The sequence below is a fragment of the Phalacrocorax aristotelis genome, chromosome Z, assembly GCF_949628215.1.
Source record: "Phalacrocorax aristotelis chromosome Z, bGulAri2.1, whole genome shotgun sequence".
Taxonomy (NCBI): domain Eukaryota; kingdom Metazoa; phylum Chordata; class Aves; order Suliformes; family Phalacrocoracidae; genus Phalacrocorax; species Phalacrocorax aristotelis.
The window spans coordinates 17,202,856-17,230,495 of NC_134311.1; the positions used below are offsets into that span (position 1 = coordinate 17,202,856).

General features: G+C 42.6%; 1 protein-coding gene across 1 annotated transcript; it reads right to left on the reverse strand.

Moving 5' to 3' along the window:
- Nucleotides 1-522: 522 nt before the first annotated feature.
- On the reverse strand, nucleotides 523-11,676 carry PPIC (peptidylprolyl isomerase C). Its single transcript, XM_075079743.1, is given in 6 exon segments — nucleotides 523-1,079; nucleotides 5,141-5,325; nucleotides 6,984-7,077; nucleotides 7,569-7,682; nucleotides 11,501-11,614; nucleotides 11,617-11,676. Coding segments are annotated over 6 exon segments (681 nt in total). The 5' UTR covers nucleotides 11,662-11,676; the 3' UTR covers nucleotides 523-950.
- Nucleotides 11,677-27,640: the final 15,964 nt, after the last annotated feature.

The following is a 27,640-nucleotide window of genomic DNA, read 5'->3' on the forward strand; positions in this document are numbered from 1 at the left end:
GATGTGTGTCACTCGATAAAGAACCGAGCAAATGCAGCTGCCCCTGAGTGGTACCTTATGCTGACCTTGTTTAAAAGCTACCAGTTAAGTTGTCAGCTCAAGAGTTATTTAAGAAGCATTACAAAAATAATGAACTGAAAGCTGCATCTCTGACATACAGCAACACTGCAAGAAAAAGCATTTGAGCTTTATCGTAAGTAACATTAGCTAGGTGTTATAATATTCGTTGTGCTATAAACCAAGGACTCTTCGGTTTTAATCAGTTTCTAACTGATGATCTTATTCAACAATAGAGCTGCTCTTTCTTGATTACAGGATTGTATCCAAATACTGTGCATTTTTGAAAGACAGCAGGGACTTTATCTGACATGTTAAGATTAGAGAAATTTACCATCCCTGCTCTAACCTTACAACCTCATTTGCTGGAAACCAGCACTCACTGCGTATTTTGCAGAATCAACTGAGGTGAGAAAAAAAGGCCAGGGGTGAGGGGTGGGGGACAAAAAAAGCTCTTCATCAATATTTATTTGAAATCAATGTTTATTTAATCAAAACACTTCCACCTTTTACTTTTTTTTCATTTTTAAAAATGCTGATACTGTTACAGAAAATAACATTTTCAGTTGAAAGGCATAAACAAATATTGCAAAAACTTCTAAAGACAATGAAATGACTATTTCAAACCTTGAAAAAATAGAAGTACTAAAATACTTCATGAAAGACTTCTGCAAGATCTAGGATTTAGCAGGCTCTTGTCTTGAATGTCAAGGAGTGACAGCTCCACCAAGCTGTTACAGAAACAGTCATACCTTTCATGTATTTGGCAAATGATAAGTATTGTTTAAGTACAGCCTCGTAAGTTTTGAGGAGAAAACTCAGGAAGTTGAGATCAGTCAAAAACAGGCCTTAAAAAGAAGTGATTAGGTTTTACTTTCCATTGACTGTTGGTCTCACCAGTCGCCTACTTCAACAACAAATGGTTCTTTTACAGCTATTTTGCCACTGTTCACAATCACACAGTCTTGAAGGGGCCGGTCGTGTTCATCTGTCTGCTGGAGTTCTATCGAGTGCACCACAGACTGGGCGGTGGGGGGAGAACAACAAAACAAACCAAAAAGTTCAGTTTAGCAAGGGAAACTCCAGTTGTTCAAGCCTGGTACCAGATAAGCAACTACATGCTCCTAGCATTACTATTTCTTAAGCAACTTCCAGACAAAGACCTTCACCCTGTTGAGTTCCCACATGCTTTTTTTTTCCCCCCACATTAACAGTTGTGCCACTCTGCAACCCACACACAGTTGACAGAAGCACATGGAAGGCTGTTTGTTCTTCTATTAAAACTTCAGCCAACAAAAATATTATGAAGGGGCAACTGAAAATATCTTTGCAGCTGATCGACCTAGCACATACAGGGTCTGTCTCTAGCCTATGAGCAGAAAGTGAATCCAGAGATCATAAAGGATGAGCGTGCACGCGCACAGAGATTTTAAGTGCGGTACCACGCCTCCAGTCAAAGTAGTATTTAAAGGACAATAATAATGCAAATCAACACTCAGCTACGTGGCTGGTGCTGTCATGAGGGTTTTGGCTTTTGTGACACTGGGACATCCCCGAGGAACCATAGCTATTAGGGAGGGATGGAATCCACCTGCCTAGAAGGGGCAAGGGAATCTTTGGCAGCAGGCTGGCCAACTTGGTGGGGTGGGCTTTAAACTGAGGGACTCAGGGTGGGGTTCAAAGCGGCAATACTAATGCCATCACATCCAACACGGGAGTAAGCCAGGCCACCCAGAGCAGCAAGAGATGACAACCAGGACACCAACCACCTCAAGGGCGTGCATGGGTATAATGGATACTCGCGCACCTCCAGGGAAACCTGTGTGCTCTGTTACCTCTCTGAAATGCCTATACACCAACGCACGCAGCATGGGGAATAAACAGGAGGAATTAGAGGTCTGTGTGTGGTCACAGGGCCACGATCTCACTGCAATCACAGAGACATGGTGGGACAGCTCGCATGACTGGAATGTGGTCATGGATGGCTACAGGCTTTTCAGGAGACACAGACCAGCAAGGCAAGGTGGGGGAGTTGCTCGTTATGTGAGGGAGCAACTGGAATGCATCGAGCTCTGCCTTGCAGTGGAGGAAGAACAAGTTGAGAGCTTGTGGGTAGAAATTAAGGGACGGCCAAATATGGGTGACACTGTTGTGGGCGTTTGCTACAGGCCACCTGATCAGGAAGAGCAAGTCGATGACGCCTTCCACAGACAGCTGGAAGTAGCCTCACAATCGCAGGCTCTGGTTCTCGTGAGGGACTTCAACCATCCTGATAGTTGCTAGAAAAACATGGTGAGGTGCGCACAGTCCAGGAGGTTCCTGCAAAGTGTCAAGGATAACTTCCGGACATGGGGTGGAGGAGCCAACGAGGCGAGATGTGCTGTTCAACCTTATACTATGTCTGGTTGAGGACTTGAGGTTTGGGGGTAGCCTTGGCTGCAGTGACCATGAGATGGTGGAGTTCAGGATCCTGTGTGATAGAAGCAGGGTGACAAGTCGGATTACAACCTTGGACTTCAGGAGAACTAACTTTGGCCTCTTCATAGACCTGCTAGGAGGAATTCCATGGGTTAGGGATCTAGAAGGCAGAGGGGTCCAAGAGAGCTGGTCAGTATTCAAGTACCACTCCCTACAAGCTCAAGATCAGTGCATCCCCAGGAGGAAGAAGTCAAGCAAAGGAGCCAGGAGAACCATATGGATGAGCAAAGAGCTTCTAGAGAAACTCAGATGAAAGGAGGTTCACAGTGTATGGAAAAAGGGACTGGCCACTTGGGAGGAATATAGGAACGTTGTTGGGGTATGCACGGAAGCAATGAGGAAGGCCATGGCCCACTTGGAAATAAATCTGGCAAGGGGTGTCAAGGATAACAAGGGCTTCTTCAAATACACCAGCAGTAAAAGAAAGACTGGGGGAACTCTGGGCCTGCTGCTGAACATGGAAGGGGCCCTGGTGACGCAGGATGCAGAGAAGGCAGAGTTACAGAGTGCCTTCTTTGCTTCAGTCTTCACTGCTAATGCTGGCCCTCAGGCATCCCAGCCCCCAGAGGTGAGAGAAAACCCAGAGAAAGGAAGACTTCCCCTTGGTTTAGGAGGATTAGGTTAGAGATCATTTAGGCAAACTGGATCCTCGCAAATCCATGGGCCCCGATGGGATGCACCCACGAGTGCCGAGGGAGCTGGTGGATGCTGTCACTAAGCCACTCTCCGTCATCTTTGAAAGGTCATGAAGGACAGGAGAGGTGCCTGAGGACTGGAGGGTAGCCAATGCCACTCCAGTCTTCAAGAAGGAGGACCTGGGAAACTATAGGCCAGTCAGCCTAACCAAGGGGAGATCATGCTTGACCAACCTGAGAGCCTTCTATGATGGCGTGACTGGCTGGGTCGATGAAGGGACAGCAGGATGTCATTTACCTTGACTTCAGCATGGCTTTTGACACTGTCTCCCACAACGTCCTCATAGGTAAGCTGAGAAAGTGGGGATTCGATGAGAGGACAGTGAGGTGGATTGAAAACTGGCTGAATGGCAGAGCTCAGAGGGTCATGATCAACAAAGCAGAGTCTGGTTGGAGACCACAACTAGTGGTGTTCCCCAGGGGTCTGTGCTGGGTCAATATATTCATCAATGACCTGGATGATGGGATAGAGCGTAACCTCAGCAAGTTCGCTGATGATTCCAAGCTGGGCGGAATGGCTGATACACCAGAAGGCTGTGCTGCCATCCAACGAGAACTGGACAGGCTGGAGAGCTGGGCCCAGGGGAACTGAATGAAATTCAACAAGTGCAAGGTCCTGCACCTGGGGAGGAGCAACCCCACGCACCAGTACAGGCTGGGGGCTGAACTACTGGAAAGAGGCTCTGCTGAGAAGGACCTGGTAGTGCCGGTGGACAACAAGCTGACCGTGAGCCAGCGATGTGCCCTTGTGGCCAAGAAGGCCAATGGTATCCTGGGGTGCATTAAAAGGAGTGTGGCCAGCAGGTCGAAGGATCTTATAAATTGGAACACAGGAAGTTCCACCTGAACATGAGGAAAAATGTCTTTCCTGTGGGGGTGCCAGAGCAGTGGCACAGGCTGCCCAGGGAGGGTGTGGAGTCTCCTTCCCTGGAGACATTCAAACCCCGCCTGGACGCGTTCCTGTGCCTCCTGCTCTAGGGGTGCCTGCTCAAGCAGGGGGTTGGACAAGATGTTCTCCAGAGGTCCCTTCTAACCCCTACCACTCAGTGATTCTGTGACAAAGTTCAGTTAGGAATACTGACTACCTGGCTCTGGATATTTGTCCATTAATCTAACTATACTCAAACTTAGTCTACGTCTCCCCTCAAAAATTTTCAGCTACTACTGTAGCTCATGAGAGTTGAATTCCATATGAAGGTGGGAGTGGGAGGCAAGTGCTCTGATGAGGTTTTCAAACTCCTCAAAGAGATAGTCAGTGCAGTAGCTCATGTTTCCCCCATTCATTTCAAAACACAGATTAAATGGAATCATTTAAAAGGAAAGTCAGACTACCAAAAGTATAATCAGTTGGAAGTACCATTTTTAAGTGTAAATTCTATTTGGCCTTCGATCATTTTTGCAGCTGTGTACAGTCTGAGGGAATTAACGAGATTTTAATTCCTTCTTAAACAGATCTGAATACATGTGTTTATATACTTTATATCCACATGCTTCTAAAAATCCTAATAGGGAAAGTGTTATCCATAACTAGCACATGCTACAGAATTAGATTTTAGCTTGCAGAAATACAATTATTTCATGGCCTACAGCATTAGTGAAAGGGGGACCTGCACTTATTCCATTTGTAATCTGCAAAGGTGTCAGTGTTGATTTCAGTGGTTAGTGGTCTGAAACAAGAGCTGTGAAAGCCAAAGGCATGATTTAAGTTTCCATTTCTGCAGTCATCCTTTGCTATTTCACTTCTAAATCATCCAGCTCCAGGCTCTTCACAGTCATTTTCTACCAGGTACATATTAGATAAACACTCAATTGTTCTGAGCCACAATAGCATAAGTTACGCTAACACAGGTGCAATGCGGCAGAATTTCTCCAAAATTTTTTTATTAATCTTGCCATTACTTTTAGCTTACCATTCCATCAAGGACTTTGCCAAATACTACATGTTTTCCATCTAACCACGAAGGTTTTGTCACGCTGATGAAGAACTGGGATCCATTAGTGTCTGGGCCAGAATTAGCCATGCTAACCCATCCAATTCCATAGTGTTTGAGCTTGAAGTTCTCATCTGGAAACCTTTCACCGTAGATGCTTCTTCCTATGACACAAAACAAGAAAGCAAACTTTAAAAAGAAGTCAAACAAAAAAGCACCTTTTTCGTTAAAAAATGGGAAAAAACAAAGTACTAATTCAGGACTTGAAGATTCATTGTTTGAGTAAGCACAGCAACATCACAGTTCCATCATCAGTCATTCCACAGCTAAAAGCCTTCTGTGTGTAAAGAAAAGGATAAGCTAGAATGCCACATATAAGGAGAGAATATTTAAAGCTGATGATGCTTTATCCTTTGAATTTAATAAGCAAGCTGAGTACCTTCAAAGGTCCTGCTTACATACACCACTGAACAACAGTATACTTCACCCTGTTCAACAAACTTAAATTATGTAATTATGGCCACTAAAAATAAGGTTGCCACGTTTTGTGACCATTTTAGTCTTTACAACTTTTCCTCCTAGTAAGAAATTGCTTTATTCTTATTTAGAAATATATGAAGACCAAATGGAAGTTCACCTAAAAGACTTGGTATGCATTTGTATAATCATTACATAAGGATTTTGATGTTTTTAAAATAGTTCAGAAGAGAAAACATCTGAGCCATGTTTAAACCACTACCACTTGGAAAAGAGAAGGCTGTTTGACTCATTTTTTGTTTGTACAGTGCCTAGCACAATGGGGACACTGCTCCCAACGCTGCCTGATACTATCCCAATAAACAGTATTAGCAGGCAAACAAACACTGCCCACCTTTAATGCTAAAACTGTGTCTTTGGTATTTTAGCCTTCCGCATAGTTCGCTGCAAGGAAGAGCAATGTGTGTTTTCCATTCTGTCCCAGCAGGGAAATCACTAACATTTTATGCAAACAGTTCAAATCATAGCACACAAAGAATGTGGTGCAAAGGAAGGGAAGAAATCAGAAGCCAGGATACATGCACTGCAAGAGATGCTGCACTGGGATTGCCCTCCTTACTGCACTGAACTGGTCTAGAGGCTCAGGAGGGAGAAGTGATGCACACAGCCAGGACTCACACCACCAGTAAGTTTATGGTTTTAAATTTAGTAAGAGGAAAAAGGGGAGAGGGCACGACCCTCATTTTCTAATATCTCTACCCCTGTTTTGAAATTCCCTCCCACAGCACATTTCAGAAGGTTCCACAGAACTGGCAGAGCTGAGGGCAGAGAGGGCAGCCTACTCCTTCCCTACCTGCCTTCCCTCTACGTGTTTTCACTGTTTCATCACAGATTAGTTTTCTGCTGGATGACTTGGATTGGTTCACGTATATATGCAATCAGTGAGTGCCGCAGGGAAGGAGAGCTATCACAAAGCCAGCGCAGGGGAAGGGCAGAGTCATCCATCTTTTGGAGGCAGTATGTTATAGGAGCAGCTCAGCTGGTCATGTGGCTCCAGCCCACCACGCAAAGCCATGCTTCTTGAATGGGGACAAGTCACAGACAGAAAAGAGCTATCTGCAAAAGTTAAGGACAAAGGAAGCTCTACACATACTAATAACCAGGTAATCCAAATAATTGCAGTTTATGTTCCAAGACGCTTGGAAAAGTACTAGATGGTCTAAAACAAATAGGTTTGGGTTTTTTTAATGTGAGCTGAAAGAACGTGGGAATACACTGTTTGCCCACCTTTTCAGCAGACACTTGAAGAAAGGAAAGGGAACCTGGAAGACACTAAGCATGTTACCTCCTGATCCATCTCCAGCTGTAAAGTCTCCTCCTTGAATCATGAAGTCTTTGATCACACGATGAAATTTACTTCCTTTGTATCCATATCCTCTCTAAGAAAATGAAACAATTCTTTAAATTAATAAAACATCCAGTTCTATACAGTCATATGGAAACACACTTGTGATGAATGGCCAGATTTCACAGAATATACCACCACCAGAGACAAATACTGGCAAGAAACAAATTGAACTGAGACACAGGTAAATGCAGCTGGGCTGCAATGCCACAAAGCAGGTATTATTCAGGTGATCAAAGCCATTGTCTTTATTTGACTGGTATCTGACCCCAGTACTTCTACATGGTAGACCTGCACAGCAGGGACAGATTGAGGTGGTGATATCCAACATCTCATAATTACATCTTGCAAACCAATCCCCAAGGACCTGAGAAGATACACACCTGTGCACAGCCTTGGGGATGGCACTCTTGCACAGGCTCCACTGATTTAAGATCGACAGTTCACAACTGATCACAGCATTAAACAAATATTTACTTCCCAATCTGAGCTTGAGTACATAGTGGAAGAAAACTGCGAACGTACTTCTCCAGTTGCCAGCACAATGAAGTTCTCCACAGTCTTTGGGACAACTTTTCCAAACAATCCAATTACAATTCTGCCAACATCTTTGTCTCCAATCTTCACATCAAAGAACACCTGAATATTTTTGTGAAGAGAACAAAAGTGATACAAACATTAACACAACAAAAAGGCCAAGCTTTTGAAAGCATAAGGTGGTAAGCAACTGCTTCTGACTGGTCTATATTAATTGCATCCTTAAATTCCTCAGGGTGCTGTTAAGAAAAATCCTTTCAGAACTACCAAAATCAGATTATGCAGAAAATAGTGTGAGAACTGGTGACTATATGTCTTGATTCTTACTGCTTTTCAGGGCTCAGTGAGACTGCTGTATCACATGTTTGAAGGCATGTTCAAGATTTTTCCCAGACATGCATGTCTTTAAAGCTGTATGGAAAAGATTAAATATGAAAGTAGTGAAGAACAACGATGCTATTCCAGCATGGTAATCATAACAAGGAACTATAGTACTGACACTCCCCACAAGCATCCGTTTGCTATCCACTCATAATCTTAATTGTTCTAGGCATTAGTATGTATGTGATTAAGTATAGGCAAAAGCCTAAATTTCATTAGATTGACAAACAGTGGGAAGAAAATCCTACAGCTCAAGCAAGGAGTTGCTTTCCTAAATGTGAATTAAAACCCAACAGGCTACGTTATTCAGCTGATTGCCTAAAAGCTTCAACATAGATGTTGCTAAAAAGCAACTTCAAAAAGGCAAATGAGTTCTAACGCATTTTAATATAGTTCAGAATATATTAATGCATTTTTGAACGTGCAAAAATGTTCCAACAATTACTGAAAATAGGAACAGCTGTCAGGAAATGAGGCATTTCGAAGTTCTGAAAAAGTTACATAAAGACTGTTACAACTTCTAGGAAACAGCAATGTGTATTCCTATGATGTGGTATTTGCTGTTCCTTGTGGCACTCGACCAAATATTACTTGTCTGCAACACTAAGAAATTAGTCCAATAATGATAATAAATGGCCACAGTCTCTCCAATGTGAATGCCTCTTTCACGCTCTCCTACTAAACATTTCTACCGTTTCTTGATCTTCCATGTGGTTTTGACTGTTGAACTTCTGGCTAACGTTATAAAAGCTCCATAAAAAAAATAAAATTCCTCTTGATACACCTCATTCATTTCCTTGGCACTTGGCACTAAATAACATAGTTCTTAGCTGCATGGCTCCCTGAGCGTTAACAGCACACTTTCACTAACTTCTTAACATTTTTATAAACATACTTCTCTGAATTTTGCCGCCAGGGTTATCTAGGTAAGGGGTATTGCCTGCCTACGTTTTCTAAATGCAGCTTATTTTGCCTGGAAATGTTGTCCTAGTAGAAGGACTGCCTCAGATATATAAGCATATATAAGTAACACAAGGCTACCACACAATGACCCCAGACGGTAGTAGCATCGAAACACCTCCATGGAGCACATGGAGACATGTCCATCATATATGGTAAACCTAACCAACCCAATCAGAAGGATTAATTCATGGCAGAGCTGCTCACCGAAGCAGTAAACCCACTATTTCCAAAAAGCGCTTGTTCTGCGTTTGTGAATGAACAGTAACATCCTGGCTTCCTCTTGGCACAACACACACCTGGTGATTTTGGAAAGCTCTGCCCTTCCTAACTATGCACCACATTTCTGTGCATATTTCTGGCCAGAAAATCAAACATGGATACATTTGGTAGCCGTAGATGCCATTTTTGCATAAAGAAGCCATGTTCTCTTAAGTATATCTCCTCAAGTTCTCCACAGAGTCAATAAGCACGTAGACATTGATAAGCTGGGTCAGCACAGGAGTCTCTAATCTCAAAAAACGTCTGGTCAGATTCTTCAGCAAAAACTCTTAAAGAAAATAAATATTACAAATTTTTGGTCTTATTTATATAAATAATTGATCTTATTTACAATTTGCAGAAAGTATTTCCAGACTGAAAAGAAAGAGTGCACCAGTAAGAGTGGCTGGTTGTCATGAAAATATTCATATAAAACCTACACAAGATGGTGTATATCAAAATAAAAAAAAACTGCCAATAGTATTCAGTTGTTCATGGGTAGAGGAAAGGGGGAAGTGGACTGTAAATGAAAGATCTCATGACTCCTAAAGACCAGGTAATATAATGACAAATGAACCTGAACTCCTGATAAATGCAAAATACTGCATGTGGAAGAGGACTATACAGCCGGAACAGCAGGTCCTAGATCAGCTACCACTCAGAAAAGGCATCTGGAGTCACCCTGAGCAGTTTGATTAAAAGTTTGACTCTGGGCTTGTGGAAGACAGAGAAGAAAAATGAATGCCAGAAATAATTAAAAATGGTTAAGGACACGAGGTGGGCATAATTATGCCATTTTATGTATCTGTACTGTATGTTCACACCCTGAATGCTGCATGTAATTCTGGCTTGTCTATTGCAGAATGATAAAACCAACCTGAAAAACATAAAGGGCAGCACAGACGCTCAAAGATCTGCAATACCTTTTATATGAAGAAAGATTAAATAAGACCATGCAAGCTGGAAGAGAGAAGACTGGTAGGATTTGATGAGCTCTGTGAAGTATGACTAGCTTGGACAACGCAAACTGGCAGCTCCAGTTCTCTATGTCCCACGATGTAAGAATCAGAAAACTGCATAAAATAAAATCCCAGGCAGGAGGTCTAAAGAAGCAAAGTACTTTATGCCTAATTAAACTGGAATACTTCGCCAGAAGATGATTTGGAGGCTTAAGTGTATGAGACTTATCCTCCCCCCCAAAAAAAATCGAATTCATGGACTAGGGGTCCATGGCAATGGAACTGTAGGCAGTTGTAGACGAAGGTGGCAATGAAATTCAGAGACAAAGGCACAGCCTGTGGCTTAGGAAGCTGCGTCCGTGCCAGAGGAAGCAGCTCTGCCCCTGCCCCATCACGCTTTCGCGAGCGCTAGCATCTTCCAGCAGGAACACAGCACTCACTGTGAGATACGTACTTGGAAAGGAACGTGGGGACAGAAACAACGAATCCCTACTTTCTGCGAAGCCGAACTGGACATCCCACCTCCTGCACCAGCAAAAACTCTACGCAGAGAGATGCGGGCGTGTTGCGATGACCAGGTGCATCCCCATCCCGCTGCCAGGCGGCGCGGCCCACAAGCCCACCTGCCGGGCTGTACCACCCGCACCGTGCCGCTGGCGCGAAGCCCGCGACGCAGCGCCGAGCCACGCCGACCCCGGCCCACGGCCTCGCTGGCGGAGCGACCCCCCCCCCCCCCCGCACCAGGCGCCGCGGGAAACGAGCGGGCAACTAAACGACAGCGCACAAGTCCACCAGCTTCAGCGAAGAGCGACGCGGGGAGGGGGGGACACACAAAAAATAACTGCAGCGCAACCGAGCCCCACGGCGGAGGCCACCGCACAGCCCCACACCGCCGCGGGCACAGCACACACCGCACACGGGAGGGTGTAATTACGAGTTTTGAAGTTATCCCTTCTGCGAGCCACAGGCAGGCTCAGCTCCCTCAAGGTTTGAGGTGTCTCAGCGCCTGCAGAGAGCGGGCATGCCCAAGGCCTTAAAAAGAACTCCGCAAAACACTTTGTTTTAGAAGTTATGGCATTTGTCCAAGCCCTACCCAAACCCGACGCCCGAGGGGCCTTCCCTTCTACCCGCAACCCGGCTCGGGAAGAGGGGGAACCGGCCAGGGACCGGCTTCTCACTCCAGAAGCGGGTCCGGAGGCCGGCCGGCCGGCGGCGCGCACCCCCAAAGCCCCCACCGGCCCGGGGCGCGGAGCTGGCGGGACGGACACCCCCGCGGGGTGAGTAGCCGCCGCGGCCGCCCTCACGACCGACCGATCCCGACCCGCTTCAGGCCGGCGGCCCCAAGCGGGCGAGAGTCACCTTGGCCGTCACGCTGGGTCCCCTCTTCTTGAAGCCCTCAGCTGCCGGGGCCAGGAAGCAAAGGCAAGCGACTGCACCGAGGAAGGCCGCCTGCCCCCCACCGGCCATGGCGCTGAGGCGAGCGCTGCGGCGCCTGCGCCCGCCGCCTCCTCCCGCGCCATGTGGCGGGGGGGCTGCGGGAGGGCGGGCAGCCCTTCGCTTCCGAGCGGGTGTTCCTGCTTCGTGGGTACGGGAGTACCGCCAGGGCGAGCCGTGGGCCCCTGGCTCGGCCTGGGGCGTTACAAACGCTGCGGGGGGTGGGGGTGGGGTGTCACGGTGCCCGTTCCGTACGGGGGGCGCGGGGCCGTGCGCCTGCCTCGGGGCTGAGCCTCGCCTCGCCAGGCCGGGGCCGGCGGTCCCTGTGAGGCGCTGAGCAGGGCCCCCCGTCGGCCTCGGCTCCGGCCCGCCCTTGGGCGCGGAGGGGGTCCCCTGAAGGGCCCACGGGTCGGTGAAGTAGCCAAAAGAGTAGATGCTCGGGGGAGTTTGAAAGTGGATGGTCGGTCTTTCATCTTTGGGGTATTTAATGCGCTGGGGAGAAACGCGAGCCTCTGAGGCACTTGTAGTACTTGCAGTGTTAGCAGTAGTGGGGCGCTGCTTGGCACCCACGTCTGCACCCGTGGCTTGGAACACCAAGGACCTGCACCAAACAAAGTAATCGAACACAAATGTTTTTCCCCAGCCATTGCCTACCAAGTCAGGGAAGAGGGATCCTGCTCTAGCAAATTACTTTACCTTTGATGCTGACCTGTTACCTTCTCTGCTCAAAAATGCTTCACGTTCAGGGCCTATCCCAAACAGTGTTGCTGCTGCAGCCCCTAGAAAATTTGCAGGTTGTAACACACTGAAATTTGTGGCCTCCCAACTGCCAGAAAAAATAATAAGTAGATAGCTGATACACTGCAAGCAGGAGGCTGACAGTGTATTATGTAAATACAGTTGGGATTAAACTTTGCAGTGCTGTGTTTCTGGTTATCTGGCACAGCACCTAACGCAGAGAGTTTGGTGCTGGTTGCAAAGCTAGCCCGGAGCTTGGGTGGCATGCCTGAGGGAGAATAAGGTCTGCACTGCTCTGCACTGCCACGTCTACACTGTCGTTGCCCCTGAGCCTCTCCGCTGGAGACTGTCTCAGTTAGCAACTAGTAGACACAATAGCTGGTGCTGGAAAGGTGATGCCTGCGCTTTGTGCTTTTCAGGTGGTCTGTCCAGCTGACCAAATGCCCGCTAGCAATTGAAGAGTGCTGGGCATGCTCCTGGAACACACCTTCTGGTTTAGTTTCATCTGACAGGTATCTAGTTTGTGCATGGCAAGACCTCTCTTCACTGAGAACCAAAGCACAGTAAGTGGGAGTGTTGGAAAGATCCACTTCAAAAGTCCACTCCTGATCCAAACTAAAACATACCATAGACATACCCTAATGCACACCTTTGACTATAGACTGGTTTTCGCTGGGGATGTCACTTGCCTGTTGTTTTCCATTCTGCCTCACATGCTGCCTACACTTGTGCATCTGAGTGCACCTGAAATTTCTTACCAGGCAACTGCAGTAAAAACTCATTTCCCAGGCACAGCAGAGTGGTGGTTACTGATTCCACGTTATATAGCACATGAACAGAAACACCAAATTATAATCTTGCTTAATTGCTGGCTGACACAAACAGATCCCCTTTCCTCAAGAGATGTGAAATATCTGTAGCTGTTGCTCCTCAGTCAAAGACCACCTGGACTAATCTAGGGCTTAACTTTGGCACCTGACCTTATGTGCTGGCATTTTGTAAAACAGGGCTTTACCGAAGCCCTGCCCGTGGGAACTCCCTGTCAGCCCTGGGGGCTACGAGGCTTCAGAGCATGGTTCAGGTATTCATCCAGTTTCCTGTAGCTGATTAGATACGTTAGTGCTGAAACAAAACTAGTTCATGTGTGTACAGGTGGTTAAAGTACTTCTTTGATCCTCTCGTTAGTCATTGCAGTATTTTACACTCACATTCTTCTTTAAATATTAAAGCAGGCCCAAAACTTTACTTTCTCATATGCTAGATTCTTTGATAGGTCAGTGCACTTTCAGTGAGTATGTGAGTATGAGAGTTTACTCAGAGTAAACTGAGTATGTGTTTATTTTCTCTGCCAGTTTGGTAAGGTACTGAGAATCTAAAATTAAGATTCAGCTGCCTTCCTTGCATTGCATCACCACGTAATAATGGTGTTTGACTAGCTCTGGAGTTAAGATTTACTGCAGAAGTACAACAAAATCCGAAGATACATTGTATACTGTATTATTGTACAAATATGTTTAGAAAATAGTTAGGGATTTTAACTAAATACAGTAACGTTTTGCAGCCTGCATATGTACCTACTCACATAAATCTCAATAGTTACAATCCAGAAGGTGAAAACTTACCATTTTCATCTCTCTTTATCACTACAGTCTACCTTTATTACAGCTATTTATTCAGTATTTGTCTGCTCTGAAGTTGTAGTCATATGCTTACACTTTTCAAGAAAAGTTACAAAGTGTGGGATGTTCAGAGGAATATGATGCAAATGGAAGGAGGTTCCTCTTGGAGCATATATGAGGGCTTGTTAAGATTCTTCAGCACTCCAGACGCATGCGAGTCACAAGGTGAATGTTGACAGGAATGCGGGAAAGGGTGGAGCTGCCCCTAATTCTAAGTTTTGAATCTGAAAGAGGACAAATACTGGCTGATGAGACTGTATTTTCTCAGAGCAATTCAGAGTAGTATAGTGGTTCAAATCATGAGGTGCAGAGGAACAAGCAATGAGCTGGCAAAACAAGAAAAGATGGTCTGGCTGGGCAGCTCCTTAGTTTAATACTCCTTAATACAGAGGGCCCTATTCAGTGTAGGTTTGCTGAGCAGTACTATCCACAGTACTCCCCAGAGTTCCCATTCACACTCTCTCAGTGAAAATGTTAGTGTTTGCAAGGATGACTTCTCTGTTTATTGACGTGTAAATATGTTTTGTCCATGTACAAGATGGCAGTATAAGGCAGGAAGAATGAAATGAGTGGTTAATAGCACTGAAGAGATTTAAAAACAGCAAGATGAGGCAGGATCTGGTTTACATTATCTTGGAAAGTTTATGCACATGGGTGATGCTGCTAAATAATTTTTGGAAGAAGATAAAACAATGTTTAAAGAGAAGATCTCAAAAAGAGGCAGAAACTTAATAGGTTCAACGAAAACTCAGTTTTACATGGAAAATGTCTTCCTGATGCTGAAAGAAGTACGTGTTCTTTCTGTGGGAATTTGGTGTCATGACTATCAAACTGGAAGTGCACAAAAGCCAGGCAAACAGTAGGCTTCATACTCACTGTGAAAAGAAAGAGACCCTTGCAATAAAACTAGGGAATAATATGTAAAGATATGTTATGACCTCTTTATTTTTCTGCTTTAGTTATTCATAACTATCTTGAAGATTTGGGAGGTCTCTGCAAACTCTTTACACAGATAAACTGAGTAGAGTCTGCTGAGAACTACACTGAGTTCACTGCGGCTTTGCACAGGGACAGTTTCTCTACCTTAAAAAAAAATTGCAAAATTGGGAGAGGGTCTGCAACAGAAGATCGTTCTTCCCTGTTCCATCCTCCATAGCATGAACAATTTGTTCACCTCTCTGGTGCAACTGATTTGAAGACTGTTATAATTTCTCCCCTCAGTTTTCTTTTCTGTAGACTAAACAACCCCGATTCCTTCAATCTTTCCACATGGGTCAAATATTACAGCAGGCGTCATCTGGCTGTGTAGTTTTTACTTGAAATATTACCTTTATCCTTAAATGTGAGTAGAAGTTACAGATAAGCATATTTTGTCATTTCTTGCTTTTTTTCTTTTTTAAATTGATCAAGTGACATGAGGCTATTGTGACAAAAATTACATAGCCCATTAAAAGAATATTTTCAAACTATCTTGTGTTCGTAATATGGCGCACAGGACATTTTGCATTTTAGAGCTAGCAGACATGCGTTATTTTGGTGCTTGTCTTCTGAACTAATCAAGCCTTTAAAAGAATAATTTGCTACTGTTTGACAGTCTTCAATTTAAGTAATAGTATCTGTAATGAGGTGTTTCATTGCTTCTGATGGGCTCTTTACAATGGAAAAAGGGTACAGAAGAGAGATCTATTAAGCGTATAGCATCTGACAGATTTTGATTTCTGGTAGTACTAGCATTGGCAGTAATTCTAGCACGTCCTTTCAGCCCTATGGCATTTTAGTGAGCTATGATTTATTGTAGTGATACAGAAATATTTCATATCCAAACTGCTCTAGTATATCATGTTATACAGGTAAAAAGAATTCTGGGCATGACATACATAATAATAATGCTTTATGGTTCTACAGGCACCTTCATCAATGTTAACTGCTTGACATCTGCCAGGATAAAACTTGCAGTAAGCACTGTGTTCTGTAAGGCTGCTGTAACAGAGCTTTTATTTTTATTTCCTTGCTTTGAAATGGGTTTTTGACTCTCAAACCTGAATTGCTACAAGTGTGTCATCTTTCCCAGGCTTGATCTTTGTCCGTACTGTTTCACAATGCCATCATATTACTTGTTTTGCGTTTTTCATATATCACTGGCAGAGTACAGTCGTATGTTTAAAGCCAAACTTTAATCCCATAGAGACTAAGAAATGACACCACTTCACCTTATACATTGTCTGAATTATAAAATGGTTAAAAGTTATAAAATATCAGGGCCATTGTGACTGCCTATAATTCTAAGAGACCACAGTTACAAAAGGAGAAAAAAATTAAGATCCACAAATTGTAAGTCACTTTATATGGCCTTCATGAATAATGAAGGAAGAGGTTTATGGGGAGTTTTGTTTGTGTTTTTTTGTCTTTTCCTTTATGTGACTTCAGAAAGATGGAGTGTATCATATGTACTGTCTCTTCTATTAAATCACTTGTACAATGGCTTAGACTTCTCCTGTCATCTGGTGCACTTATGCAAAATAAATGTGTCTTATGCTCCGGATAAGTGTCTTCCTTCTGGTGAATAGTTTTTAAGCTTTTTAAATTTTGTATCCAAACACAATTTGAAGTGTCACCCTTTCCACTCTAATGGTCAAAGCATTTATTTAGGTGATACCAGCTATGTGTTTTCAAAATAGTGCAGCTGGAGCCAGAACCCTCTTTGCTTTGAGCACATTAGTTTACAGGATATCGGAGCTATCTGTAATTGCACATCTCACTGCAGTGAGCATTTAGCACATAGTCATTCATTTGAATTCTGTTTTTCATAATGACTGCAGTTGCATAAGATTCCTTAGGGGAAAAGAAAAAAAACTAGCAATAAAGCCTAGCTGTAAGGAAGTATTCGGTCAGATTTCTTTGTTTTCAAGGCAAAAAGCTGAAACTTAGCTAAAAAACCTAAAACTTCATAGCATCTTAAAATTATGTGGGGTTTTTTTTCTGGTTATTACTTAACAATAAAGATTCAAGCTCTCCAAACACTTTCCTACATCCCTTAACTATGGCTGTGGTCTCTCTTCCATGGAACTACTCACACCTAAAGGTAAGTACATAGGTGTTTGAAAAGTATGCCTTTGTCAATAAGTTTCTGTAATCAACACTTCTAACCTGATAAAGCCTAGAGGAGCAAATCAGGGTATACATCCTGTGGCTCTGGGCTCTCAAGGGAGAAGAGAATTCCTTCCTTAAAAATGCAAATGGAAAGTTGAAGTTGTGAAGCAACATCCCATCTCATGACTATGGTGAAGAATTGGTCCAGCCTTGCTCTTTTCATGTGAGATTTTAAATTATTATTAATATAGTTGTTGGGGGTTTTTTTGAGCAAGGGGAAGGTAAGGGAAGAAGGAGATAGGAAGAGTGAAACAGAGAAAACTTAATTGCTTAGGAGCTAAATAGCAACTCGGAAGTAACACTCTGAAGACAACTAACATACTCATCATTGAATGATGATCATGTGTATGGGATTGGTCCCCTTCTTCCAAATACCAGAGAAGACTGTAGTTGTCCAGAGGAAAACTGGGGCTTCCCGCTGTTCAAGAAGTGACAATGGCAAGTACAAGAGCTTTTCCTTTCAAGTCATAAAGAAAATGGTGAGTTGTTTAGAGAGCTTTTATATGAAAAGCGATAGTTTTAGAAGACCTGAATCTTTTCTAGAATGAGGGAGAAGGCTGCTTCAGGGATGGTTTTAAATGGACAAAAATATATTGGTGGTTTGTTTCAAGATGAGTGAAGGGTGAGGATAAATTATATTTCTCTCTTCAACTTATTCTGGAGCCTGCTGTGCCGACAGAAGTACACAGTTAGCTTCATTAGTATGGGAAATATGGCTTAGAAGATACAGTGGAAACAGGTATGTGTAATTTCACTGTCTCTGAAGTGCAGCATTGTTATTACCATGCTAAAAGTAGTGTCTGATCAAGGACTCCACCTATCTAGTAGTTTTCTAATCAGTAAGATGCAGCGTTACTGAAAAGATGGATTCATTTACTATCTTACAGGGAACATTATGCAAGAAAGCTACCTACAAAGATTTGGGGCCAGTTCTTCACCTGCATATTTCCTTTTGACTTTGAAAGAGATTTCATATGTCTGCATGTGCAGTTGCCTGCATATGCTTGACTTAGATATGACCCTATCTGTTACATGTTTCAGGTCATTATGAAAATATACACTAAAGTAAAGAAAATATTTTATTAGAGCTGTAATATTCTTCCTGGAGATATGGCCAATCAGAGATCAAATTTCTGAGAAATACGTATCATAATCCTTTGTCTACATGAAATCATTTTATATAAATTCTTGTACGTTAAATGTGTGCAGGAGCTAAAGGAACTCTGCCAGGATTACATAAGGATCTAGGAAAGGCCACTAGTGCTGCTTACAAGATGGGCAGTAAGCGCTCAGCTGTAGGCAAGTATCTGTAGATGGTGGTTTTCATTAGTATCTTTTGTTTGAACAGTGTTACAGTCAGTCAAATATGAACTCCTGTACAGTGATCCTAGTTAAGAATTTCTGTGTCACAGTATCTATGAAAGTATGATGGTTTCTTGCACCTGAAAAAAAAAAAAGTGGTATCCAGACTAGCATGATACAGTAGCTCTGCATGGGTTGACATTTTACTGGTGTTTGCATGGGTTTCGCAACATTCAAATGAATGCTGTTGAAGCTATTCTTTCCCTGTCTGTTACCTATTCTAAGTTGATTCTCCCTATTCTAAGCAATTTACTTTCTAAAAATCCTGCTCTAGAGTGCTTTGTAAATTCTACATTTTATGCCCAGTAACTTGTTACAGCAGTCAACGCTTATATTTCATTGTAGGGTTTTTTGTAGTACTGGTAATGATTGTAAGTGTGTTATTTTTGAGAAAGGATTTCTAGACCATTTGGAAATAATTCTGATTCTCAGTTTTGGAGAGCTGCACTGATGGCAGTAGGACCCTTTTGTGGTGGGTTGGCCTTGGCTGGACACTGGGTGCCCACCAAGCTGCTCTATCACTCTCCTCCTCAGCTGGACAGGGGAGAGAAAATAAGATAGAGGAAAAACTCATGGGTCAAGATAAAGGCAGTTTAATAAAGCAAAAGCAAAGGCCATGCACAGAAGCAAAGGAAAACCAAAGATTTATTCTCTATTCCCTATCAACAGGTGGTGTCCAGCCACCTCCCAGGAAGCCGGGCTTCAGTATGCGTAGCAGTTGTTCCAGAAGACAAACATTGTAATAACGAATGCTCCCCACCCCACCTTCTTTCTCTTAGCTTTTATTGCTGAGTGATTTGGAATATCCCTTAGGGTCAGCTGTCCAGGCTGTGTCCCCTACCAGTCTGTTGTCCACCCCCAGTCCACTGGCCTTTGGGGGTGAGGGGGAGAATGTTAGAGAGACAGCCCTGATGCTGTGCAAGCACTGCTTAGCAGTAGCCAAAACACTGGTGTGTTATCAACACCCTTCTAGCTACCGGTGCAAAGCACAGCAAGCACTATGAGGGATGCTATGGGGAAAGTTAACTCCATCCCAGACAGACCCACTACACCCTTACATTTACAAGTCAGGTCTTCAGAGGTGATAATTTTGATAATTCCCATTATCAAAAAAGGAACCAAGAGGCCTGACATGAAAAGTTGGGGATCTTAAACACCTTGTTTAAGGAACACTTTGGGAAAGGAGCTTTCAGCCATTGAAGAACTTTTCAGTGTCGTTTTTAGAGTTCACAGGGTTAAGCTAGTGGAAAATAGAGTTTTAAATACTATTTTAAAAGTGTCAGCAACCCCTCTAAGCCCTAAAGACTACACAAAGCATTTTAAAACAAGAACCCTATAAAATACGTGTAATATACATAATGCATGAAAGCGCAGTTGTCTGGAATGACAGTTTACTCATACTGCTGTCACTTCTCAATATTTAATTAATCAGAAACTAATGCTTGATGACATGTGCTCCACTTGCCATTTTTGTTCTCTGTATTTCCTGTGAAGTAAGACTGCTGAGCTTTACCTGTAAGTAAATGTCCTTAGTACATTGCCATTAAATATTTTACTGTTTTTTGGTTTTATCACGAATTGATATAAAGCACTGTATCGTATCAGAAAAAGTGGAAATAGTCTGGGAAATTTAAATTGGTCTGAATAAACAGCAGATCTCTGAGCAACCTGACCTAATTGCAGATGTCCTTGCTCCTGGGAGGGGGTTGGACTAGATGACCTTTAAAGGTCCCTTCTGACCCAAACTATTGTATGATTCTATGAAAAGGAATCAAATTTGTGAATATAATTTGTGAATCAAAGGAACCTGGGATAAATAACCCAAGGATCAGATGTGTTAATCTCATTTTACTGGGAAATACTTTCAGAAATATGACTTCACATTGTGTTTTATATGCTGAAATGCTTAGTGTAATTGTAACACCATTGAAACTTTTGTTATTTCTGCAGTCTTTAGATTGCTTATATTATGCTAGATGCCATATTTTCTGTATGTCTGGAAGCATACCTTAATTACGTAATGTTTTGGTTGACAAAGTAATTATTTGTGTGGTGAACCAGATTACAGAATCCCATGTATATTATTTAATCCATTAAATTCCAGATAATTCTCATTAGAGTCCCAGAAGCCTTACACTGATCATTGTTTTTCAGTTCAAAATAGATACTGGCAGATTTAAATCAAATCTCACAAATGCTACCTGGAAGCTGATTTATTTTTGTTTCAGTTTTTATGTATCTTTAAATATGGCCCTGATTTCTAGCAGAAGGAGTGGCAGAATAGAAACAGAGCAGATGTTTCTCTAACTGTATCTAGGGATATGTCAATGGTATTCTTAGAAATAGAGAAATTTTGGCTTGGCAGAGTACTGGTGGCATTTTTCTCCTCATTAAAACATCAGATTGATAAAGTCCATGTATGGCTCTGTTCCAAAATGTTCAGGCTTCTTTAAACATAAGCATTCTTATGATTTCATTGGCACCACAGGCTTCCAGGGAACTCACTTTTTACAGATCTCTTCCTTCACATCTTTCCTTCCATCAACCTGACAGGTAAGAAAAAAGTCACCCCTAAGATTGCCAGTTGTGGCTGCTGCTGAAGGCCAGGGATTACAGTGAATACTTAAAATTCAGTTCCAGGAAAGCTTCTTCATTTCTGGGCCTGTGCCCTGTCTCTCTCCCAGTTGACAGAAAAGCCAGGACTTTCTTAGATTTAGCAGTGTTCTGTGTCAAAATTCTCTAACTTCAGACAGCATAGCCAGGGAAGTGACAGCTTTATATGTATCCCTTTGTAGAAGACCTCAGTAGCGTTGTAAATCCAGAGTTTATTCACAACTGTTGTGCTCATACATTGCTATAAAAGCAGACTGATATATAATGTGACGTACAAACTACTGTTTTCACACTTAGGATGCCAATCCGTAAATTTGAACCAGTAAATCTTCTTGAGCATGAAGAAAAAATTGGTACTCATTTCATAAACACATTGGCTATGTGTATTATGTCTAATGCAGCATATGTTTCCCTCAAGGATAAACAGTGTCATCCACAGCTAAAGTGTTGTCTTTTAATGACATGGTTCATAAATTATAATGTCATTAGGAAGTTAGATTCAAACCATTTAGAAAAGCAAAATGAGTGTTTGAAATGTAAATTAGAACTTGGATCCTTTTTTCTGCCTCTTTAGCATCAGTTCTTACAAAGTGGTGTTTGTCTCTGTCAAAGCAGGATACTCAAGAGTACACGAGTGGCGCGTTGGTGAAGTCTTCCAGCAGGGGTGTCCTTGTTGGCTGACCTTTTCTTCTCTGTCTTCTGTCTGTGATGCTTCCCCATTAATTGCATTTTCTGTCTGAGTAGGATTTTTACATTTGGTAGTGTAGGATTTGTACATTTGGCAGCCTGTAAGGATCGACTTGGCTAAGGATGTTTTTCTAGTGAACTCTTAGTCAGAGTGTCCACATGTGGTCTTTTCTGCCAGAAGGTATGAGTGGTAGAAGAGACATTTCACAGCTATGATCTGATTAAATGAAGCTTATCCGTAGTTCTGTCTGAACCTCTTCCCAATTCAAAGATAGAGGTGTGATTCATGCTTTTTTCCTTCAGACCTAGAATAGGTCTGCATGACTACAGATATGATCAAAAGTTATATTTCAGCCATGACCTGAGTGAACAAAACCATCAGGTTTACCAATCCTGATTTCTAGAAGAAATTAAGATGACCATGGCTCTCAGATCAATTCATTAGAAAGAACCTCTCTGTGAAAGCTGGACAGGAGCAGGTCATCTGTGAGGGACAGCTAAGACAGGCACAAGTTCATACTATGGCAAGCTGGGGTAAACATGAAGTTAAGGCTTCACATTTCCTTTCCATTCTGTTCCTTCTGTTTCCTTCCCACTGACTTTTTCAGAGATTTAAAAAATCTTTTAGCTCATCTGCCTGCACAGTGACTTGTATCACTACATCATTGCTACACAGAGATCAGTGGCTCAGTTGCAGGCCCCATCTGATTTTTCAAAAGTTATTGTTGGGAGAGTAAGTGCCGAGTCCTTGCTGGAGCGGCTTCCAGTAGTATGACAACTGTGTCTCTGTCTTCCAGTGGATGCTATTGCATCCACTATTAAGACATCGGGATGCTGACAAGAGATCAAGCTCAACTAGCTCTTCCTGAATTGCAGCAAGGTCAAAACTGTGCTGTGAGATGATGCTTTAACTACCTGTCTAAGACACTGTTTCCAACAGTATATAGACCTCTGTGTCACTCTCTGAAGCCCCTGTCTGAAATTGGATAACCAGGTAGTGTCAGTATCTATAAATGCCTTATTTAACATCTAGCTTGCCTGGAAACTTTGTCTCTCCCTGCTGGGAAAGGACCTGAAAGGCAAACAGTGAATTTTGTTGAGATCTTGAACGAATCTCAGCTGCTTCAGTTGAAGCTGGCTGACTGAGGCTTTTAGGAGCCCATCAGTCACTGAACTCCTACCCAGCTTTGCACCTACTTTTCCAGCAGGATCATCTTCAAATTCATAAGTTGTCTGAGTGAGTTGAAAGAGGTAAAAAGCAGTTGTCCTACCCTTAACCTGTGCTTTTGTAACCTACTAATGTTGTCTTTATGTATCTACCTAGCAGTAATGTCAGCAAACCAAGCAAATTTAATAGAATATTTTCAAAGGATCTTCCCAGGCATTCAAAGCTGCAGAAGCTAAAGTGTTGCCTTGGGGCAGGGTGGGAGGGAAGCAAGCTTCTAGCATGAGTAATCCCAGCTGCTGTCAGTATTATCATGTGCTGTCGGTGATATCATGCAGGTAATGTCTATAAGACTGAACGCATGCTCAGGGTTCTGGATAAATAGTTGAAATTAGTTAAATTATCTGCTTGATTTTAAAATTGTAGTCCAATAACTAGTTGCAAATTATCTGTATTTTGTTTTCTGAATAACAGATGTGTTTGGAAGGCATCATATTTCAGAATAATAGCATCATTTTTTAACAGATCTCTGGGATTCCCAAGTAAGTGTTTTTCAGAACTAGCTTGAGGAGGGAAGAATAGGTCTTTTAGATACTCCATTGTCTTTCAAAAGAATGTGGCTACAGCTCCCTTCTCAGGGATCTGAGAAATTATCATATGTAATTATAGATAGCTACCGTTCATGAGCTGTTTGCTGTTTTATTAGGAACATTATCCCTACAAACTTTAAAGGGTAGCAGACCCTAGCTGTTGGCAGCACCAACTCTTGCTCTTGCTGGAGCAAGAGAAATGAGTGAAATCCATGTAAGAGGATTATATCCTATTCAGATATTATCCTTGGTGACTGAAGAGCAGGAAAAAGGCTTTGCACACTGTCACAGCCATCTCTGACCCAGACCCAACTACTTATAAAAGCTCAGAAGCTGCAGTGGCAGTTCCATTTCTCTCATAAAAATATTGGCAGTTGGGAAGGGAGTTTGGTATTTTGAGGATCTGGCTTTCAAAACAGCCTAGGAATTTAATGTACCAGCCTGGAAAGTGCTGCAGGAAACCCTGAAAGAGTTGTCTAAAAGAAAGCAGCCAAAAAATGCACATGGGAGTACAGTGATTGGCCTGAAAGAAGTGGTGAACACCTGGCCTGACTTTAGGTGTTATCAAATCTGCCATTGACTTTGGGAGGCCTTAAATCAGGAGTAAGAGTCTGATGTCAAGAGCTGTGTGGTGACCTAGTTCAGACTAGTATCACCACAACAGCAGGAAAATACTATATTGAACTACATCAAATCTTGTATACTTAGAGATTACACATCACTTCTAGTCCCATCTCATGATCAGTGTGGTAAATTCAGTAGGACTTGGGGAACAGATTTACTCTAGTTTATTCTGGACATAAGGGTGTAATTATGAAGAGAAGAATCAGTGAAAAGACAAGCAGTTCATGCTTATTTTGTATGCCTTTTTTCCCCCAAGAAATCTCTTCAGCACAAAAAGAAAAAGATAGACTGAAGAAAATAATAAGGCCAAATTACATTCAGAAATATGTATTTTAGTCCTGACTTCTGTTTACTTTTTCACTTGAAGGCAAATGAAAAGTGTTATTAAAGTTTCCCACTGACAACATATAGCCCTATTGGCGACTACCATTGACTGAAAGGAGTAAGGATCGGAAGGGATGACATAAAATGCAGTCTTTACTCAAATTCTAGTTGATAGGATGCAGCTGAGGTACTTCATTATAGGAAGAAAACGGTTCAGAAAGTTTCAAGGATGAATATGCTCTTTATTTTCAAGAATTATTGGTATGAATCATGTAGGCATAACCTTTTTTGTGAATGTAGTTACAGATTGCATATTTTCATTATTTTAATTTTTATTTAAGTCCATTTTCATGCCTTGTTTCAGCTACATAGGAAACAGGACTAGTGACATTGGACTTTGAGAAAAATGTGGAGAAATAGGGAGAAATCACTTTGATTAGACTGGAATACTCTTTGGAGACCAAATGATTTTTTTCTGCAGAAGGACTGAAGTAGATGTTTCAGAAGTTGCCAGAAGAGGCGTCTAAAAACTAATAGAGCTACCTTGCTCTCCTGTCGGCATGGCAGAACAGTAGCCTGAGAGATCAGTACTGTAGATGGAGTTTGGAGTTCAGCTGCTTTTACTGACCCCTTTTTCCCTTCCTGAATGTAATGTCTAGGGCCAAGAGGCATGATCATTTGACAAGAGTTCCCAAAAGTTGTCATGGTTTCATCAGCCCAACATGTGACTTTAACATATCTGAAGTTATGAGGCTGTCATTATAGCATTACATCCAAAGGTCATCAAAGGAACATTTCTTATGAATTTCAGGGGAAGGAGAGGGGCATTGGATCAAGACCTTTTGTGTTTACTCATAATTACTCAGAAAACTTTTCAATGGAAAATATCTGCAGCAGGAAGGATTGGAGAGGAAAGCTTAACAAGTCTGGGCACCCACTTACTAATGAGAATAGTAGCCGCCCATTTTACATTAGGCCCCTGTATGTTACTGTATGTTATTGAGGATTAGGCAATGAATAATATTGATGAGAAGATTATCCTCTTTCTCTAAATGGAGCTAAATGTTGTTTGATGTTGCTTCACAGTTGGCACTCCTTAATCTGCTTTTCTTCAAGTCCTTTTCCCCAGTCATTGAAAAGGGGAACTGATATGTGTGTAAGAGCCAGAGATGGCACAGGGCCTAGCACATAGCCCCTGAGATGCTACTATCAGCGAGAAGTCTGACTGTGGGGAGGAAGGGTCTGTGATGTGGTGTACAAAACTCAAACTGATGGAAGTCCTTATGGGTGCAGCAGGACAAACCAGATTCAGAAACTTTATTTATACACTGTCATTGTTGCACCTAAACACTTCATTGTGAGCTGTTAGCAAAAAGAGGCGCCCCCATTCTTTCTTCTCTCTTCCTGTGCATCACAAGTGGCAAGCTCTATCCAATCCTTTATGTCATATGAAATCATCATACAGGTATGCAGTGAGTCACATAAACCTGCAGATCTGATCAAGAACTTATTTCTGTCCGGTTTCCTCAGGACTCTTCCGTGTAGCATCACTGAAGGTTACATTTTTAATTTCTATCATTAATTAAGATAACAAATCAGGAAAACCAGCTACTATTTAATGTCATTTTAATTTTTAAAGTTTTTAGTTAATGCAGTTTTAATGCTGGAGTGGATCATTGGACCCCAGTTTAGGACTTTCCAATACAAGAGACATGGACATACTAGAGAGGGTCCAGTGAAGGGCCACGATGATGGTGAAGGGGCTGGTGCAGCTATCCTACAAGGAAAGGCTGAGAGACTTGGGACTGTTCAGCCTGGAGGAGAGAAGGCTCAGGGGCCTCTCACCAATGTAGATAAATACCTGAAGAGAGAGTGCAAACAGGACAGAGCCAGGCTCTTTTCAGTGATGCCCAGTGACAGGACCAGAGGCAGCGGGCACAAACTGAAACACAGGAGTTTTCTTTTGAACATCAGGAAACCCCTTTTCACTGTGAGAGTGACCAAGCACTGGCAAAGGTTACCCAGAGAGGCAATGGAGTCTCCCTCCTGGGAGATATTCAAAAGCTGCCTGGCCACAGCCCTGGCTATAGGTGTCCCTGCTTGAGCAAGGGATTGGACCAGATGACCTCAAGCTGTGTCTTCCAACCTCAGATGTTCCATGATTCTAGTAACCTCCTGTTTTTCTGAGAGTTTGAGCTTTTATCACTTACTGCCTACCACCCTTTCTGATTATAAAATACACAGTGATATGATTTCCCAATGTGTCCAACTGTTCTGTATGATTCATCCACAAGAAAAAATACCAGAATTACTGCCATATGCACTCTGTCTTTAATCTTACAAAAATAAACACTGAAGCCATTGAGGGTGAAGCAAATTGCTCAGTTTCCTAAAATAGAACAAACAGCAACATGTTATCCTCCTCTTCACCATGCAGAAGTAACTGAAGAATTCTCTGCTAGTAATTAATATGGAAAAAGCATAAGAGAAACAAGGCAAAACCTATATGAATGTGGAGGCAATTTAGGAAAGATTTTGCAATATGTAGTTAAACCCCCAAATCTTAAATGTCCCATTCTCAGAGTTAGCTCCAAGAACAACATTGTACTCCATGATCTAGCTGCCACGAATAGGACTCTCAGTAGCTTTACCAAAGGCTCTATTCATCAAATTTAAGGGCACAGGCAAAGGAAATCGATTCACTTCTGGACCACTTTCCACTGAATGACTTTCCACTGTGAAATTCATAAAATAAACAGTCTGAATGCTGCAGTACTGTGGCTGCTACCAGTTGCAGTTGGGTAAGACCACTGCTCAGCTTTTCTCGGGATTGTAGATGAAGCTCTGGTCTTCGTGCTCCATCCTCTCTAGATGAATGTCACTAGTTCATTCTGAATTATTATTGCATGTCCACACCGCATACTTCATACAACAAGCAGGGATAGCTGAAGAATGTGTAGGACTCCTGGATCTTGCCTCCCAGACTCATGCCTCCTGCGATAGAGACACACTGCTACTGCATTGGGACAATCTCTGATGTGTCTTATGATGGTGTATGGACTGCTGCTTGAATTTGTTTTCCAGGTGTAAGCTTTCTGGTTATTTCAATGCCATAATAGAAATAGGGCTATAG